This window comes from Neospora caninum, chromosome X, assembly GCF_000208865.1.
Source record: "Neospora caninum Liverpool complete genome, chromosome X".
NCBI lineage: Eukaryota > Apicomplexa > Conoidasida > Eucoccidiorida > Sarcocystidae > Neospora > Neospora caninum.
Genome location: NC_018396.1, coordinates 322171 through 341539, shown reverse-complemented (window position 1 = coordinate 341539; position 19369 = coordinate 322171). Strand labels below are relative to the sequence as shown.

General features: G+C 55.1%; 2 protein-coding genes across 2 annotated transcripts; both read right to left on the bottom strand.

The window, feature by feature from the left end:
• Nucleotides 1-1433: 1433 nt before the first annotated feature.
• NCLIV_045190 (Proteophosphoglycan ppg1, related) lies at nucleotides 1434-6072 on the bottom strand (the record flags this gene model as incomplete). The annotated part of the gene is made up of 2 exons (XM_003884068.1): nucleotides 1434-2193; nucleotides 2759-6072. The coding sequence occupies 2 exons, from the start codon at nucleotides 6070-6072 to the stop codon at nucleotides 1434-1436; spliced, it is 4074 nt and encodes a 1357-aa protein (XP_003884117.1).
• A 3098-nt stretch (nucleotides 6073-9170) lies between these two features.
• NCLIV_045180 (putative elongation factor Tu GTP-binding domain-containing protein) lies at nucleotides 9171-15963 on the bottom strand (the record flags this gene model as incomplete). Its single annotated transcript, XM_003884067.1, has 7 exons — nucleotides 9171-9473; nucleotides 9762-9881; nucleotides 10413-10607; nucleotides 11307-12580; nucleotides 13367-13604; nucleotides 14177-15316; nucleotides 15889-15963. The coding sequence occupies 7 exons, from the start codon at nucleotides 15961-15963 to the stop codon at nucleotides 9171-9173; spliced, it is 3345 nt and encodes a 1114-aa protein (XP_003884116.1).
• Between the last annotated feature and the right edge of the window lie 3406 nt (nucleotides 15964-19369).

The following is a 19369-nucleotide window of genomic DNA, read 5'->3' as shown; positions in this document are numbered from 1 at the left end:
GGACAGTCTGGCGGGGAAGAGCGGTCGCGCGCTGACGAAAATACTAGAGGCTCTCTCGTGAGTTCAGACTAACTGGAATGGACGACAGTCAGTCAGGAAGCGCAAACGTGTAGCACGGAAGCACCACTCGTTACACCAGACAAACTGGCAGCAGACTGCAGGGTGGTACGAGGAATTGAGTGAAGCTGTGTCCTGCGAAAAGGTTGTGTGCAGTGACATTCAGAGGACGCAAAGAGACACAGCCTCGTACGGTGGCCATTGCCTTCTGTCTCGTGTTTTGCGAGACGCCTTCTGCAGCTGGTCGTGTTGGTCCCCTGTTGCATGTGGCACAGAGGAGCAAACTATTGGGAGCTGCTAGCGGGCTACGACCAAACCGGTCATCATGCTGTCCGTTCCGGTGGACGCAAGGAATGGTCCCCGGAAGAGAAAGGAAATGTTTTAGTATTTGCAAGGAGCCGCATACGGCGCCTTAGCAGATGCGAGAGTAGCACAGGATGAGAAGCCCGTATAAAGTGAATAAAAGAAGAAACCAACGTGCTTGTTTCCTCGAGGACACTTCAAGGGAACTTGGAAGCAATGCTGAGTTGCGGATAGTGGACGCACTTGGAATAGCGTAAAAAATGGACACATGTGGAGTTGGAAATGTACGGTAAAAGAGAGGGCTTTAGACCATGGCTTCCTATGCATGATCTGGGAGAGGTGGGGGGGAGCAGATCGATAGACTCGTACAAAATAAAATGGAACCAGGACTGTTCCTCGAGTGAAGGAAGCAAATAGTGGGAATCTCTTCTGAACATGTTTGCTCTGAAATACGAATTCCGAGGGCCTGCAGTTACTGGGGTGCCCGAGGCTGTTCATACCATTCGTCTGGTCTCCTCCCATAGAAAGATAGCAAACCTATGTTCCAGACGCTCGCTCGTAGACAGAGGACTAACAGAGCAGAGATGCTGAACATGGGTGGATTTTAAAACGTCACAATAGGCAGCAGCGGTCTGTTCGTTCGGGAGCCCGTTCTTCTACTTGTCGCCATAGGTTTCTTTCTGGGGAAACGCGGAACTGATGTGACCAAAACCTGATAGTGTTCCCCGTTTTGTCATCTGGGGCATTCTACTGGCACCCTCTCCAGAACTGGAGGGCCGTGAGTGCGGCCGAGTTGTATGATTTGCCCGTGCACCGTAGAGTCGGACAAGCCTTTGTATGTAAAGTGGTCTATGCTGCACACATGGGATTTTTTTTGCGTAGACGTGTACGGAGATTCTCGTTTCCTTTGAGAGGGATAAAGGACCAAGAACTGGGGAAAGCTTGTAAGTTTGAGTGGGCTGAGAGCTGGTGCGTACTGTTTTGTTTCTGCGTCTGTGGAGCATCTCCCTCCATTCTTCCCCAATTTATCCCATTTCTTGTTGCTTCCTCTTCCCTACATATTGCCTGGCCCCTCACGCCACAAGAGTGACAATCCCCAGCAGGCTGCCTACCAAAGCCAGCAGAATGCCTGAGGCCGGGCCAACCGCCCCTCCCTGGTTCATCACCTCGACCGCTTCACTCCCAGCCTCTCCCCCCTCTTCCGTGGGCGTGCTGCCACTTGAAGTATTTCCCGTCGTTGTTGGACGCACTGTGGTGATAGAAGACGGAGACCCTTGATTGGGCCCAGAAGGCGAGAGAACCTCGCCCGGTCCGTGCAGCGTGTCGCCAGCGACGGTGTCTCCACCTAAAAGAGGAGACGGATCTTCAGACGCGCCTCCCGCGCCGGCCTGTGACGAGGGCATCGTCGACACCTCTGGCGCAGCTCCTGCATCACCCTCTTCCTTGTCCTCGTCCCCGTTGAACGCCGGCGGGGAACTACCTGAGTGAGATGTGGGCGGTTCTGGTGAGAATAAGTCTCCCCAGCCGGCAGGACTGCCAGCGCCAATCGCGCCTGTCTGCTGTTCTCCATGCACCTCATTTCTCCCACTTTCAACGTCTTCAGCCGACGGGGCAGGATGCCCGGAAGCGTGCCCCAAAGCCGCGCCAGACCTCCCAGTTTCGCCGCCCGTCTCGCGTCCGTCTGACGGAAAGGGTGGTCCGTCAACGTCCGAGGGACTTCCACTGTGAAGGGCGCTTTGCTCGTCTGAAGAAATGGAAGCGTGTCCACCAGAAGGCGCCGACGGCGAAGGATGCGCGACAGACCCAACTCCCGACTGGGGAAGATCCTCACGCCTGCAGAGAAAAACAGAAGAAAATGCGGTAGGCGAGCGAGACACGCGGAAGGAGTTGGAAAGAGACACAGCCAAGTGACAGAAGGAGGAAAGAATTTCGGAAGCAAATCACGACAAAAGGTCGCAGACAGGGAGGCACCGAGGAGCGCCGGCAGAAACGAGACAGAGGCAGCCTCTCCACAGCAACTGCTCATGGGAAACAGATTTCTTTTCAATTCAGCAGACAGGAACGGGATACCGGTAAGAGACTTTCGCGCTGAGGTGCTTCACGTACGGCTGCCCACAGCGCCCTCTTTTTCTCGTTTTCTCTTCCGTTTCTCCGGGTGCGGATTCTATGCTGCGGTGAGCAGTTTTCCGAAGACACGCGGTTCCGATGAGAAAACAAACTCTCAACGAGTCGCCAAGGCAGCGGCATGCTCATCGAGGAAGGAAAAGCACAGCCTTTTGGCGTGGCGTTGCTATCCTAGGAACGGTGCGAAACCGAACCTTTCCTCCGCCTGGTTTCAGCGAAAGCGCAGCTGGGTCCGTCTTTCCCGCTTGGTTTTCACTTTTCGACTTGCGCGTACCTGCAGACCCTGCAAGGCTGCTTGAAGCCCCCAGTGTCGGCATGAAGGTCGTAGACGAGCGGTAACTGCTCCGCGGCGGACGTGCACCGGTCGACGAATTTTTCGTTCGACTGTTCGCAGTACTCGACTGTGGCTTCTTTGCAGGAAGTTGAGCCCGTGTCCATGACATAATCGACTTCGCATTTCATCATGGGACACCGGCAGTAGCAGGCCGCGAAGAGCCCCGCCAGTTCGTCGAGTTGTCCCTCGCTGAACACCGAGCCGTAGTGCTCCTTCAGGCGTTCGCGGAACTCTAAACCTTGCGCCTCGATGCAGCGATACGCACTGCAGGTGTCGGACTGCCCAGAAAAGTACTCGGTAAGCGCGTCCAGTTCTTCCCGCGAACACCGCCCTTCACGAGGGTCGGAGACTGACCCGGCCCTGGCGGTGAGCTTGCCTTGGTCAGTGGCGGATGAAGCGCTGGCGGCGGAGGGAGACGGCGCGGCTTGCTCCCCTTCGGCAGACGCCTGGGCCTCTGTGGCAGCCCCAGCCTGCGCCATCTCTTGCGACTCCGCATCCCCGGAGGTGAAGGCCTCGGGTTCGTCACCCGCAGAAACAGGCGCGAAAGCGGCTCCACCGACCGAAGGCACGCCGTGCTCCTCAGCCGAGGCGCCGGGGAGGGAAGGACTGGAACTTGTGGAAGTTGAGAGGTCAGCCGAAGGAGAAAGATGAGGCCCAGACTCGGGCTGCGACTCTGCAGAGTTGTCCGACCCTGTCGTTTCTTCGTTTTCGTCTGCATCAGGCTCTGCCCGTCGCCGAGGGGATGAGACCTCGGCGTCTCCGTGGTCTGCATCGCCGCCGCGAGCTGTGTTCTCGGGCTCTCGCGCACCCCGCGCTGACTGCAGACCGACCAACACATTTTCGTCGCCGTCGGCGAGGGCGGGGACAAGCACATTCCTTTCCTCAAGGGGCCTCCCTCCGAACCTGCCGTAGGCATTGACGATCGGCGACGGTGCGTAGGCAGGTTCAGACGCCTTCTCGTCCGATTGATGACCCATGTAGTACGGCGTCTCGTGCTGCTTTGTCCGAGAGGACGGACTGGGCCGACCAAAGAAACTGAACGATGCAGGACGGCGAGTGTGAAGTGGCGGAGGGGACTCCTTCGCCGGGAACTGAGATGCGTGTGGCCCCTGGGGCCATCCTGCATCGCGTTTGTGTGTTTCGAAAGAGCCGACGCCTTCAGACTGTGGCACGTCAAGTCGCTGATGCGCTGGACGGAACATGAAGAGTGTGTCTTCTTCCTGCGCGGGCTCGGACTCGCTGACGCCGTTCACACTCCAGTACTCGCCGTCTGGGGGAGAAGGGCGCCGTTGGTCACCATAGGCGAACCACAGAGACGAACGGTCGTCTGTGTCTTCAGTTGCCCCACCATGATGGAGGCTTTGTTCGTCGTTCTCGTCGTCTACGCCCACTGCGACGGCCTGCCTATCGAGTTCTGCGTGCCCGTGCACTTCTCTCTCCGATTCCTTTGCAGGCGCCAGTAGCTCTGGGTCGCCAGCTGACGCCGCTAGCTGTGCCGGGTGCCGCTCCGCCGGACCAGACAGATCTTCGAGGGGACCCGAAAGCGGTGAGTCAGCCGGAGTTCCCGACTCAGGGTGTGATGGCGTTTCCGCCGCCGTTTCATTTACTTCACCAGACGGAGCGTCGGAGCGTTCAGGATCTACAGCGGCACGTGGCTGAGCTGCGTCGGAAGACGAGGAGGGTGCGACGGCCTGGGTCTCAGGCTGGATCTGCGGAATGTGTGCTTCCCTCACTTCTTCAGTTGCATTCGTGCTCGGTTCTTCTCTCTGCCCCGGTGCATCGTCACTCTTTGACAGGCTGAATACAGGCTCCGCGGCGCCAGTCCTCTCCTCGTCTGTCGTCACAGGATACTGGAGGTGACCCGGATCTGTCGCGAAAAGCTGATGGCCACTTGCCTCCGTATTGCCAACCTCCGCAACCACATGTGCCGGCGATGAAGGTGCGTCGGGTTCGTCCTCGTCTGTTCCCTTTCCCTCATCCATGCTAGAGAAGGGCTGCTCTGTCTCCAACGAGGTCACGGTGAGGTCTTCTTCCCCAGGTTCCAGCGCGTCCTCCGCGCCGATCCTTCTCTCGCCACTGTGTCGCGTATCTTCTCCCTTCGCGTCCCAATCCAAAGAAGCGGGGCCAGAGCTAGGGAACTGGGAATCTGGTTCCCGCTCGACTTGCTCATTCACTGACTCAGATTCACTCCAAAACGCTCCTCCCTCAGGCGATGACGCTGCAGCTGTACCGCCGTTACCCGTAGAGTTTCCTTGGTTCTGCTCGGCGCCACCAGCACTGCCGGTCGCGACTGAGCTTTCTGGAAAAGCATGCATGCCAGACCGTCGGGTCAGCGACATCTCTGTCGAGTTCTGTGAGACCCCGCCACCGATATGCGTGCCGACGGAATCTGGTGTCTCGGGCGAAGACGCGCGCAGGGGAACATGTGCACTTTCTTCGCTTTCAGTGTTCGGATTCATGCTGCTAGTGTCGCCTGTCGACAACGGAGAGCCGGGTGCATCCACTGTTTCTGGAGGCCCCGTTGCCTCCGTGGAGTTCTCCGCCCCCCCCAGCTGCGCGGGGCGAGTGTTATCTGTTTCTCTGGCTTCAGCGGCGTGTCCAGAGGATGTTAGCCCCTGGTGCGAGTTCTCTGGAGTTCCCTCTGCTGGCGATCTGTCGGGCCCTTGTGCATTTGTGGAAGTGACGAGGGAGTCTGTGGAGGGCAGTTCACTCGGCGATACTGTTTCCGGATTAAGGTCGCGTTTTGTTGCCGGCTCACCGGGCTCATCTTCGTCGCCTCCAGGAACGTTCTCGGATGCGTCCTTGCCTGATTCGCTCGAGGGAGGCATGGCTTCATCTGACTGGGGGGTGTCCGGAAGATCTCCGTTGGCCGTCGTTTCCCTTGTCGCCTGAAGACGGCTACGCTCTCTGTATCGCCGACTGAGGTCAGCGGAGATATTGCCATGCGGAGCATCGTCGCCACCGGCAGCCTGCGCGAATTCGGCTTCTAGGCCGCTTGCCTCGGAATCGCCGTCGACCCGGTCTGCGGGGGGAACGGCGTTCGGTCCTGCGCCTGCGTCAGGAGTCCGGACAGATAAAGCTACAGCCTCAGACGAACCCGAGCGGACAACGGCGACCCATGCCAGGAAGCCGAGCACGAAGACAACCCGCGCGGAACGCGAAGACCGCGAAAAGGCATGCGCGGGTTTCTGTTGAACGAGGAGCCCCCCGGACCCCGTTCTGGAGCCCTGAAGCAGGAGAGGAGAAAGCTCCATGTCAGTGGCCTAAAACGTCTGGGACTCGACAGCTACAGACGCTGGATTCATAAATTTGGGAAAACGAAGTGAGCGGCGCCCTACAGCCCTTTCGTCGAAACATGTAGAACCTGACTGCTTCTGTCACGCGAATGCCGTTTTGTTCCCAGCGCACTGGCTCTTTGCGACTTATAGGTGCACGGTTCACAGCTACGGAAGTTGCGAGGGAAAGGCAAAACGGTCAATTCCTGGCAAGCGAAGGTGAGAGTGAATGGACAAGAAGCATGAGACGGACACCCCGTCGAGGCAGCGACAAGATAAAAACGTAAGGTTTCCACTAACACAGCAGCGCCTGAAGCCAGCACGGACACACAGGAGGCAAGGGACGAGGCCACGTGACGCGCACCCTAGCCCCGGAGGCATCGAATTCCCTCCACGGTTCAACTGAGTTTTCTTCCCTCGATATCAGGTAACGCCTACACACTGCCGTTCCTTCTTGTTTCTCGACCTGTGTTTACATTAAGCAGAGCAGTCTTGAAAGATGCTGGGAGGCCGAGGCAACGCAACGACACCTATGAAGTCTCAAAAACCGTTGTGTAAAATACGAACCAGAATGCCCCTTCATAACCGAACGCGCGACGAAAAACCCTATTGCCGCGTAAGCAAGGATAGGGCCGATTCAGTACCTTCGACGTCGAGAATGCAGTCAGAACACGTGGACACGATATCGTGCACCGTACACGGTGGTTGACTGTTCGAGAACTGTTCGCAGGCGAAAATCTGTACCTCTTTTTGGGCACAGATAGAAGATGTAGTAAAAAAGTCGAGCTTGTTTGTGTAACCTACAGAAGCCGCGCTGTGCGGGACCTTGATCGCCGAATCGCGTCGGCCACCTGTCACGTTCTCGCGCCTAGAAAGCGGAACATCAGAGACGGGAGCACAGAGGGCGGAAGACGCGTGAAAACGGACTACAGAAAGAATGGCAATCCTAACACACGTAATGTATCTTGAACACTGACGAAAAAAGGGAGGTTTTGCACCGCTCCTGCTCTAGACTTTTCTCCACCGTTTTTGGTCCAGAGGTAGTCCATCCCGCAGTGTGAAACCGACGGCCTGGCCCCAAGCCTTAGTGGCGGCTAACGTGTGGACATCCGCGGAGGCCGAGATATTGCGAGTCGAACCAAGAGGATGCGAGAACACTTCGGCGGCTCTCTATTCTTTTTGGAAGCTCTGCACCAACTGGGCGAATCTCCCAGCTTCCAACTAAAGGCATAAGTGGCCAGGCGTGATGGTTCGCGTCTAGAGCTTGTTTGGTTCGCGTCTAGAGCTTGTTTGGTTCGCGTCTAGAGCTTGTTCGGTTCGCGTCTAGAGCTTGTCGGCACTGCACAGAGTCGTCGTCGCCTTTCCCCAGCGAAAGAGATACCCAAAAGGGTTAGCGCCCGCTCTGGTTTCCGCAGAGTTGTCGCTGCTACGCCAAAACACTAACCGACAGTTTGTGAGTCACACGGACACTCTGCGTTTGTTTTCCATCTCCATTATGTCTTTTTGGGACCACTCCGATCTGCACGTACATTCTGTGTGCTGGTGTTTGGTGGCCGGTCGGGTCCGTCTGTAGGCATCGTCCTTTGCTTGGGAGGGCTAATTGGGGCAATCTAACCGTCGGCGTAGAGACCCCAGCGACAAACGTTCAGAAAAGAGCTACTGGAGTTTAGTGGTTAGAGCCAGTGTCAGAGCGGTTGGTTTGGCAGTCTCGAAGCGATTGCCAGTGAACCTGCAAACCGATGCAGCCTGTCTCGAAAGTATGCGTTTGCCGGACCACCAACGTCCGATGGGGAAACCCGGAATGAGTGACTTGCCGCTTAATAGCTGTCAGTTGGCTCTTCACAGAAAAAAAACTGGAGGAAAATCGGGTGCAAACGCTCCATCGTCAGGTTTTGAAGCACTCTGTCGGACACCAGAGAGAACGAACTCCTCTGCGGACGCGTAGTTGAGACGTCAACAAGGGAGTCTGGAACCAAAGTGGACTTCTCATGAGGTTACAGGGTGTATCTGAGCAGAAAGGCTGGCCCTATTAAATCAGTCGCTGGCCTCTCTTCCCCTCCCCCCCCCCAGAGAAGACCGTCAAGTGGAGTCCGTCCGTAAAGGGGGAGGGGAGGACATAGATCGGTAGATGGCAGCAAAGGGGGGCGTCCACCTGTTTCGAACTAATCAACGCGCAACGCTAAAATGCCGCTCTCCTTCGGTTATGCGTGCAAAACACACAGCACACTAGATGTGTCGAAGCACGGCTGCTGTCCTGCACCCTTTTCCCAGCCGAGACGGTCTCTCGGCAGCTAACGCTGGAGCTCGTGCGTTCGCCAGGACTCGCGGAAAGCTTGCCTTGCACAAAACGTGTCGAACACTGTGCCTGCTCAAAACGCACTCTTCGTTTCGGAGCGAAGAACAATCCTTGCCAATCGGGGGGGTGTGCACCAAGAGTCTGCGGTGCTACAGATGCGAGGCAGACGAGCAGGAGTAAGCCGGAACGGCAGACCTGCCACGTGTGTGAAAAACAGCTGAAATGGAGAACGCGTCCTCGTTCGGAGCGCAAGATGTACCGAGTGACAAAGCCAAAACAAGACAACACAACGCCAAAAACATGACAACGGCCGTGTCATGCCCACTCAATCTCCCTCACTGCGTCTCCCCGGCCGCCGCCTGCCAGCCTACGCCGTCACAAACACACAAAGTGTCCCTCTGGATTCGTATGTCGACAGCGTCACGTTTTCGGCTCAGGCCAACCTTCACCCTCATTGCTTTCTTGCTCGCAATCTCTACCTCAACTTTTTTGCGGCGTGTCCCTTTTGGTTGTTCGCGGCGTGCAGCGGTCGAGCCGTGTATCGCTGGCGTTCTCTCTCCATGACGTCCACAGAGTGTTTGTGTCTCCCGATCGCGCGCGGACTTGCTTTCTCGCCTTCCGTCATTCCTGCTCCCGGTGATCCCTGTCTTCTCGTACATCCGAAACGACGGACGTGCGTGCTGCGAGGAAGCACCAGATGGGCAAGCTGACAAAGCGTTCCTTGTTCCTCCCGCTGTGTCCTCTCCGCCTTCCGTTCGCTCGCTTCTCTCTTTCGTCCTATTCACAGCCCAGACTTCGTGGGCTCCGTCTTGAGACTTCGGACGTAGATGTTGTGGTCAAGCAGCTTCTGGGTATTGACGCAGCGTTCGCGCAAGTCGGCGAGGAGATCAGTGAAGACGTCAAACCTCTTAATAACAACAGATGTGGCCAGGGCCTGCTTAATTGCGTCTGGAAGCACGGGAACTTTAAAGGCGTAGATCGGGCAGTAGCCATACGTCTTCTCCACCTCTGCATGCACCACGTCCCGGGGCACAACGGGGCCAATGCCCCCGTGGACAACGGGAATCCGCATGCCGAACTCTCCCTGGAACAGCACAGAGGCAGAAAATCGGACGGCGGGATGGGGAAAGGAGGTAGAGTGGGGGGGAACGGAAAAACGCAGAAGGGGAAACAAATCACAAAGCAGAGACTGCAGGGAACCACGGCGTTAGTTCGCTCTCTACCACGAAGTAGAAAGTACATCTATATATAGACATATCGAAAACCCATAACTACGTCTACAGAGTTCGACACATTCATATCAACATGTCTACATACATGAATATATATACTTATATATATATATATATATATGTTTGTATATGACGCTCACCTGGAGCTTTTCCATTTCATCGAGAAGCACATCGAAGGTCCCGACGACATCAGTGCGGAGAATGACTGGGATGACGGGGGCGTTTTTTGCAGGGATCAGGAACGGCTTGGCCCGTTGTTTCTACGACAACGAAAAAACAACAAAGATCGACGAGGACATTGCATGCAGCTAACAAAGCAAAACTGTTCACCGGCGACTCAGACGCAAGCGCAAAACACGCAGGCGCCATTCCCCTGGATGTACAGTAACCGTGTACATCAATGCAGTCGGGCTGGATGCATGAATGTTCAAATGTAGACTGTACGTTTGTCAGAAAGTCCCGGATCCTGTGTGTCACAGCTGGCCCACGAAAGACACGCCCTCGCAAGTACAAACTAAGCGCAAACTGCGAGTAACGGGCGCTACGAACACACGTAACAGTGACTCCCTGTCACCGGCTAGCTGGCTAGCACGCAGCTATACATTCGTATCTCCCGACTGTCTCAACATCTGACCACATGAAATGCTCTGTCGTTTCGCCACATGGTCCTGCGCGTTCCTATCCCTCGTTCACAGACACGCGCGGCGGGGAGCCTGCGGTCCTGTTCGACCCCCCCCCCCCCTCCCTGAGGCCTATTGGTCACTGCGAGGTCATGGCTACGAGACACTTACATGTTTCTTCTCAAGACGCGTTTCGTCCGCCTCGTCTCCGAAGCGTTCCGCCTCCTGGAACTTCTCGTCCTCTCCCATGATCTCTCGAATTTCTTCTTCTGTTAAGGGTGGTTCCTTCAGCGCGTGGCGCCGCATGCGCTCGGCCTCGACCAGCATCGCGCGTTCCTTCCGTCGCTGCTCCCGCCGTTCTAAATCCTGCGCCGAGAAGGCCAGAGACAGACAGACGCTAAATGTCACAGACGAACGCCAAGAGAACACTACACGACCCTACACGCCGGCTTGGCGTCCTCCCCTTCTGTGACAGTCAACACGCAATGTCGAAGAAAAGCGACCGCGAGAAGCTGCGAACCTCTGTTTTTTTTCTGGGCCCAGGGCCGAGGAACCCAAGAAACGCGAAGACACCGGCGGGCGCTCCCGCCTGTCTCTGCCCTCTGCGCAAGCGTCTACGACGAGGCACACAGGAAAAAAGAGAGACACCCCTCGAGACTGGTTCCTCCACCAAACGTCCCTTCCGAGGTTCTCCCAAGGCCACAGCACACAGAGAGACTCCAATCCTATAGGCTGTTGTGAGCGACACACCGCCCACGCCAGGGCCGTCCACAGCTGAACCGAGAGCCTATCGCCGGAAAAACAAAGACAACAGACACTGGAGGGGGTCCGAGGAGAGAACCCTAGCTAGGTTGAGAGATACGTTTCAAACAGAGCTCCGTTCAGAAGCTCTCCCCCCCCGGAGTCACGCGTGGTCATGTGACTGCAGGCACGCGCGCTGCTTCACCGTGCCGCTGTGGGTACCAGGACATCTTCAGGAGCCACGCGCAAGTGTCGGCGTTTTCGCTGGTTTCGAGGAAGGGAACAGGAAGTGCGGCAGACTGCTGTCTTTTGCCTTGTGCTTACCCGGTGTTTCGATCTCGACCGCCAGCGGTCCATCAGAGCCGCGTTCTTCTCCTTCACCGCTTCATACCAGTCTTCTCGGCTTTCGTGTCCGCCCCAGAATTCATGCACATTTCCTCCCCGGCGCTCATCCTCTGAGTCTGCTTCGTCTCGCTCGCGGCCTCGCCGGCTGCGTTTGCGCCCACGGCTTCGCCCCGCAGATTCGTCCTCGTCCCCATCTTCGTCGCCTCCAAAGACAGAAGGCGGCTCCAGTCGCTCTGAGCCGCGCGTGTGGATGTACAGCGGGCGTGCGGTGTCGCTGGTCATGGCAATGGAGTCGTACTCTTGCGGCGCCTTGTTCTCCTCGCCTGTTCCGGAAACAGAGTTGCGAAGGAGGGTCCATTCATCGACGAGGCGAGAGTCCCTCGACACGTCCGACTCGTCAATCTCTTCTTCCTCTTTCTGCCGCGTTCTGCCTCTCCCGCCGTCGCGCACGCGCGCCTCCCAGTCGTCGCCACTCTCGTCGCTCCTCTCGTCATCGCCCTTCAACAAACGTCTCTCCTCTCTGCCTGCCAACCTGCTCTTCCCCCGCCGTCGCCCTAAAGGCTGATGAAATTCTTCCATCGTAACGTTCCGGAACAGACGACCCTGGGACCCGTCCCTTTCTTCGCCTCCTCTTTCTTCCCCTTCGCGCTCTTCCCCCTCTTCTTTTGCGCCCGGCGTTTTCCAATCACTGAGAAAGCCTCGATCGCCGGTTGCCTTGGGGCTGAGGGCCGCCTCGACGCCGAATTCTTCGATGGCCCTTCGACCGCGCGTGACCTCTTTCCTGGCGAGCGCGGCGTCGTTCGCGTCGTCGACGCCCCGCCCTGTCTCCTGTCTCCTCGGCCCGGTGCGCCGAGTCCCCAAGCGTCGCTGCACTGTGGGATGGTCTGCCTCCCACTGGGCGATCTCGAGCGGCGTCCCGTCGATCTGCATGCGCGCGAGGCGCTCGATCCCGCGGCGATACTCCGCGAGGCGAAAGGCCCGACACTGCGGCAGCAGATAGATGCGATCGTCCACCCCACAGTCGCCGTCGCCAATGGCCCGAGATACCCCACACGTCACCACTGTCCCCGGTGGGTACGACGGAGACAGAGACGCTTCGCCCGAAGGCGCATGTCGAAGAGGAGATTCCGGAAACGATTTGAAAGCAGACTGGAAAGAAGAGGCAGACGGAGAGCGAGGAGAAGAGTACGTGGAGGAGACAAGTTCAATGGAGCGAATCCTGCCGTAGGCGCTGCCTGCCACGAAGTAACTCCCTGCCAACATAAGGAAAGGAAGGACCAGAGACCCAACAAACAGAGATGAGGCACCGTATGTGCATGCAGGAAAATATCCATTTGTGGTGCTCACATACATACTTTTCTACACAAATATGCAAATGTACATACATACATACATACATACATACATACATACATACATACATACATACATACATACATATGCGTGGTGCATGTGCAGATACATACATATGTACACACACATCTATATACATGCATAAACGTACCCATATATACCCATATAAATACGTATATATATATATATATATATATGCCAGTACGTGCACGTCAATTGCCAGGGTATCATGCGTGCATGGCGAAGCGCCTGCGCGTTGCCGGTAGCGATGCAAATACGCCCCTCTAAGGTCACCACGTCGAGACAAAATGACAGCTAAAGAGGGGCGTTTAACACGACCAGAAGAAGAAAGGCAGATAGGCTCGACTTGTGGACATCCAACCAAGTGGGAAACACTATAAAAACGGCAGATCTCGATTAAAGACAAAAACCAAAACAATCCAACCGCAAACACATAAATCAACGCAGTATATTTGGTGTAGGGATGTATATATACATATGCGCACGCACATTCATGTATCAACATATATATATATATATATATATACGTAGACATACAAAATATAAACAGATAGACATGTATATATATATATATATATATGTTTCTGTGTGCGTATAACCCTCGTGTTGGCTTTTGTTTGTTTTCGGGTTGAGTATATTTTCACGGATAGGAAAGAAAGACGCACCAATGGAGAAGTGTCCCTGTTTGATGAGAACCGTATATAAGACGCCGCGGTCGCTGCTCTTCCCAACTTCGAGGACGATGCCAACGGCAGCAGGAGGCACGTGCGCGTCGACGAGACAGTCGGATCTTCGCTTGTGCTTTGCATGCATTGCCGCAGCGCCAGGAGAAAGAGAGAGCGAAGAGAGAGACCGCGCAGGTGGCGACGAAGAAGCGAGATGAACCAGGCGACGAAGGAGCGTCTGAGGACAAAGAAAGAGACAAGAGAGACAGTGGGAAAAAGAAGAGACGGGGCAGAAAGAAGAGACAGCGAGAGACAGACGATGCAGTGAGGGAAAGGAGAGACGGGGAGAAAGAAGAGACGGGGGAGAAAGAAGAGACAGCGAGAGACAGACGATGCAGTGACGGAAAAGAGAGACGGGGAGAAAGAAGAGACAGAGCGACAGGGAAGAGCCAATGAAAGAGGAAGAACGTTTGATTCGCGAAAGGCCTTCGCAGGAAGCCCTGAGGACTGAAGTCACGAGTAGGGCGAGCGAGACGCACCAGCCAGAGGGGGAGAAGAGAAGCCAGAGAAAACTGAGGCGCCGCTGGATTTTGGCGAGCGAAACAGAGACACGAGGAGAACGCCAAAGCGATACGGGAAACGGAAGCGCAATGAAGAGAAGCAGCGAAAGACACAGAGGGACGGAAAAGTGACGAGGATCTTCGTGCTTCACCCTGTCTTTCTTCTTCATCTTCTTCGACGTTTGTGTCTTTGTCTGTGTCTCTTTCCTTCTTCACCCTTTGGCGCTTGGAGAGCCACACTGTGGCTTACCTCGATGCCGTCGCCGTAAAGTGCAGAGACGCAGACGGCGTTCATCACTTCGTGGTTAAGGTCGCGTTTCAGCAAACCTTTTTCTCTCAGTTCCTGGCACTGTCTGCGCAGCTCCATCTTGACGATTTGAACCTCGTTCGAATCTGCGAATCCTGCGCATCTCTCGCCTCTGGTTTCGCCCTCCACTTCGCCGCCTGCGCTCGCTTCGGACGCATCGCGCGCGTGCGCAGGGGCGAGTTTGTCGACTTTGTTTATCACGATGAGCACCGGCAGGTCGTACGCGTCAGCGAGGCGAAGAACCTCCTCCGTCTGCAGGCCTTTCCCCTCCGTGACGTCAACCACGACACATGCAAGATCTGCGGATGCACTCGCCCGCCCTCGCATTGAACCAAACGTCGCGTGGCCGGGGGTGTCGATGAACGTCAGTTGAGTCCAATTCTCTTCCGGCTCCTGTCCCCCCAGACTCTCCCCCCCTCCTCGCGCAGAGGCGGAGGAAGAAGAGGAAGACGAGGAAGAAGAGGAAGAGGAGGAAGAGGCGGAAGAAAATGACAACGGGGTTGTGTTCAGGCCTGAGCAAGCATCGGCGTGAGAAATCGAAGATGGAATCTTGACAGTAACTGCAGAGAGGTTTTGCGTAATTCCCCCCGCCTCAAAAGGGGCCACGAGAGTCCCTGCGAGACGATCGAGAAGCGTCGTCTTTCCGTGGTTGATGTGCCCTAGGAGAACAACAACTTTTGTACAAGGGAAGGAAGAAGGAGAAGAGAGAGAAGGAGAAGAGAGAGAAGGAGAAGAGAGAGAATGAGAAGAGAGAGAAGGAGAAGAGAGAGAAGGAGAAGAGAGAGAAGGAGAAGAGGAAGAGGGAGAAGAAAGAGAAGAAGAAGAAGAAGAGGAAGAAGGAGAGGGGAATGAAAACGAGGAAGACCAATCGGGTTCTGGGTCAACAAGAACGGGGTGGAGGCCAAAGAGCTTGCATGCATGAGCAGCCGAAGAGAAGGGAACGAGGACTTTGCTCTTGTTCACGCACTCAAAGTGCCGATCGCCGGTTTCGTCTCGCCAGAGGTACCGGTGGGGCTCGGGTGTGCGTACACCGCACGCTCGCAAGCAAGTTGCGTAGTCAACCCGGAAGAAGACGCGCAGTTCCTGCAGGAGGGAAAAAGCAGACAGAAGAGAATCCACGGATGGAGAGGAAAGCTGCAAAGAGACACAGCGGAAGGAGACGGCATCGATACAGCCGACCTCGAGCGGTCTGCGGGCACCAAGGCGGACGAAACACGAGAAAGAGGCACAAGAAAAGGGAGAAGAGGAAGAGAGAAGAAGGAGACAGAGAAGAGGAAGAGGGAGAAAGAACAGAACAGAGAGACGAGGGAAAGCACGGAGAGGAAGCGAGAGAAGAGGAAGCGAGAGAAGAGGAGGCGAGAGAAGAGGAGGCGAGAGAAGAGGAAGCCAGAGAAGAGGAAGCGAAAGAAGAGGAAGAGAGAGAAGAAAAGCAAGAAAATGAAGAGCAAGAGAGGAGAGAGGCCGATCGATAGACATAAAGATGGGATGAGGTGACAGGGGGATTGAAGCGAAGAAGGGACGTCGGGGACAAGACAGCAGGAGAGGACAGCCAGCAAGGAAAGAGAACAAGGAAGAGTCGGCACAGAGGGTCCACCCCTCTGTCTCTTTCCCTTTCACATGAGTTCTTTCCCTTTCGTGTCGTCTCTCAGCCGTACTTTGGGCGCTACGTAGGGCGGAAGAAGGACTGTCTTGGTCCTCTGTCTTCTTCCTACGAGGAGCGTTTCTTTCATGCGCGCCTTGCCGACGGGACGGTGTCGAACCGCCCATCGAGGAGAAGAAAGGAAGAAGGGAGAGAAGAAAGAGAGAGAGCGCGAGGACGAGAGAGGAGAACTCGAGAAGGAAGACGAAAGCAACGCTGACGGCTTCATCCTTCTCTTTCGGGTGGATCAAGCCTTCTTCTTTGCTCGTCTTCTCTCTTCTCGTTCTCTTCCTTCTGCCTTCCCTGCTCTCACGAAGAGCCTTCGTCTTTTTCTCTGCGAGGCGGCAGCTGAGAGAAGCGAGGTTGTCGCTGGCCGGGAAACTCGAGGCAAATCGACAGCGCCGAGAGACGCGAAACTCGAAAAAACTCGTTTCATGCCCGCGCTCTCTCAGCCGTCTTTGCGAGGCTGCAACCGCGCCCATTTCTTCCCCCCCTGTTTTTATTGAAAACAATGCGACAGAAGCGGGAAGAATAGACTCACTCTCTTCTCTCTTCCAGACCAGCGCACGAGAGGGAAAACGCCGTTTTCAGAGAAGACGGCCTTCCCTCCTCCGGCTCCAGCTGCGAGGAGAATCTTTGCCACGCGATCTGCCCGAGGCAAGGGCGACACGCCCGTGATGTGCGAGAGACACCTGTCTCTCTTTTTTCGGGTCCAGACCAAAAAACACCCCCCTGCGCGCCTCGCTTCTATCTCCTTTGATTCGTTGAACGTTCTCCTGCTCAGAAACATCGCAACCGTCTCTCTAGTGTCTCTTCCGGCGTCTCTTCCAGTGCAAGAGTGTATCTTCTCGCAACGGCGTCGACTTTACGAAACAACACTCTTTTCGCCGGCTGCCTGTCGCGGTAAACTCCCTCGCCGTCTTGAGCAAAAGACCGTCTTTCCCTCCTTTCTCTTTCCATTCTCCCTTCTCTTCTCTCCCTTCTCTTCGCTTCTCGCTTTTCACCGCCGCTCCGCAACCGGTCGCGCAACAGACAGCGCCTGTCTCCTGCTTGTCTTTTTACTCCGCCGACACCCAAGCGCGTTCACTGATGTGCGTACCCCAATCAATGTACAAAAATCTAAATGCATATATGAAGGATTATTTGTGTATAATTATGTGTATAGGTCCAAATACTTTTATTCATGTGGAAGCGTGTACACGTAGATAGAGGCAGGCGCGTGTGCCTCTGCCGTGAACCAACGAACAAACCGATACAACTATGCGGTGTGTACATTGACTTGGACACTTGTGTGCATTTTTGCGGGAGGAGAGACGACGGCCTGCATGACGTGTGTCTGTAGACTTCACCTGCTCGATGGGCGTTTTCTCTCGCTGAGAGTTGGGGAAAATGAGGGATGTTCGGATCTCGGCCTTCTCCCAGGCGGAGGGAAGCAAGCAGCAGTCGGAGGAAAGACGCGAAAAAGGGAAAAAGAGACACCGCAGTCTCGCCTTTTGCGCAGTTTCTTCGTCAACAAAGATGAAAAAGAAGCAAGAATTCACACGCGTCGGGCATCCTTGCACTCCCTCACGGGAGACCTCGGCATCTGTCGAACCGGCGTCTTTTCCTTGCCATCCTCACTTTGCTCCTTCGTTTCCGGTGTCTTCTGAAGCACCTTCATCCTCTCTCTTCTCTTTTCTCTCCTCCTCTTCACTAGCGTCTCCCTCTTTCTCTCCTCTGTCTCCTCATTACTCCTTCGCTCCCTCCTTTGACGTTCGTGCCTGTTCGTCTTTCTCCGTTTCGTCTTCCGCCAAAAGGAAGCGTTCGCTCTCCTGGAAACGGTCCCGCGTTGCGTTTCTCTCCCTTCCTTTCCTTTCTCTTTTTCTTGCTTTTTTTCTTTCTCTTTTTCTCTCGCTAGGCGACTCCACTCCGGTGAACGGAGCAATCTCTCCGCTCCTCGCGCAGTTCTTCCCTCCCCTCTCTGTCTCTTCTTCTTCGTCTTTGTCTTGCTCGGTTTCGCTCGCGAATGCCGTCTTCCCTCAAGCGGCCGCGTCTTCAGTCCCCAAGCGTCACAGGCAAACGACAGCCCGCACGGGGAAAGAAACGAAAGACCGCCTCCCAGGCTCCTCTCGCCTTGCTTTTGTCTCGCCCGTCTGCCAGTGTCTTCCTTCTGCGCGTTCTTCTTCCTCTTCTGCCGCTTTTCCTTCTTCCTTTTCTCCGTCGTTTCCGCCTTGCTCTTCGTCGGCTCTTGGCATCCCGATTTCCTCGCGTGCAGGCCGTGTGTCGCGTTTGATTTCCTCCGGCGCTCCGCTACCGTCCGGTCCTTCCGCTTCGTTTTCTCTCGCGTCTCTGCCGTTTTCTTCTCTCCTGTTTTCGAGGGAGTTCCTCTTCTCGCCTTCGCTCTGCAAGCCGCCGTCACTGGCGCATGCAGTGCACCGACGCGCGCAGCTGCTGCTGCACTTGAGGGACCAGGGACACTTTATGGGACTCCGAGGCAGACGAAATCTCCAGGCCGCCCTCACTTTCTTTGGCGCGTCACTCGGCGCCTTCCTCATCTGGCGGGGCTTGTATGCGCTCTCAGCCTTCTTCAGCAAACAACAGAAACGCGTAGGCCCATATATACCCTTTTTGCAACTATATATATATATATATATATATATATATATATACAGATTTGTGTGTCTTTTCAAACTATATATATATGTATATATATATATATATATATATATATATATATACATATGTTTGTGTATATGTGTAGAAGTGGACTTGCATTCATACCCGGTAAAAGTACAGTGCTTTTCTAGTTGTCTCTCACTGCAAATGTGTTCTCTGGCAGTCTCTAAATGTGGCGTATCAGATACAGGAAGTCATATTCATCCATGTTAATGTAGCGGCATCCGTAAAAATACATATATCTGGATAGGTATACATTCGCTCCTATATATGTATATACTTAGTTGTGTATCTCTGGTTTTCTCAAACATATCTGTATGCTTCCTCGTCTGTATGTATACGTCTACAGTGGTTTATGTACTTGTGGAGATTTGGCATTATCTATGTCTATATATGTACTTATATAATACACGTTTTGTATGTGGAGTCATTTGTACACAGATCTCTCTCTCGTCTCTATATCGATGTGCGTGTATGTACACCTCAAAGGTTTTTTCACGCGTGTGTGTCTGTTCGTATCACCGCCGGGGAGCGAGGGTCTTTTCGGCCGTTCATCTAGTTCGGGTCTTACTTTTTGTCTTCCGTGAAATGTTTCCCTGCCAAGGGTTCGCCGCGCAGATGTTCACATCGCTGCGTGTGCAACGTGTGCACAGCAACAGTTTTCGTCAGATTGCCGTTTTCCGTTTTTCAGCAACAAATGGAAGAAGTGTCGCTGTACGGACATTACGAGGACCCGACCCTCGCGCGCGAGGCTGCAGAGACTGTGCGCCGAGCAAGAGAAACTCCGCCGGAAACTGCGGAAGACACCGCCGCAGTCTTCCGTCGGATTCAGGCTCTTGCCG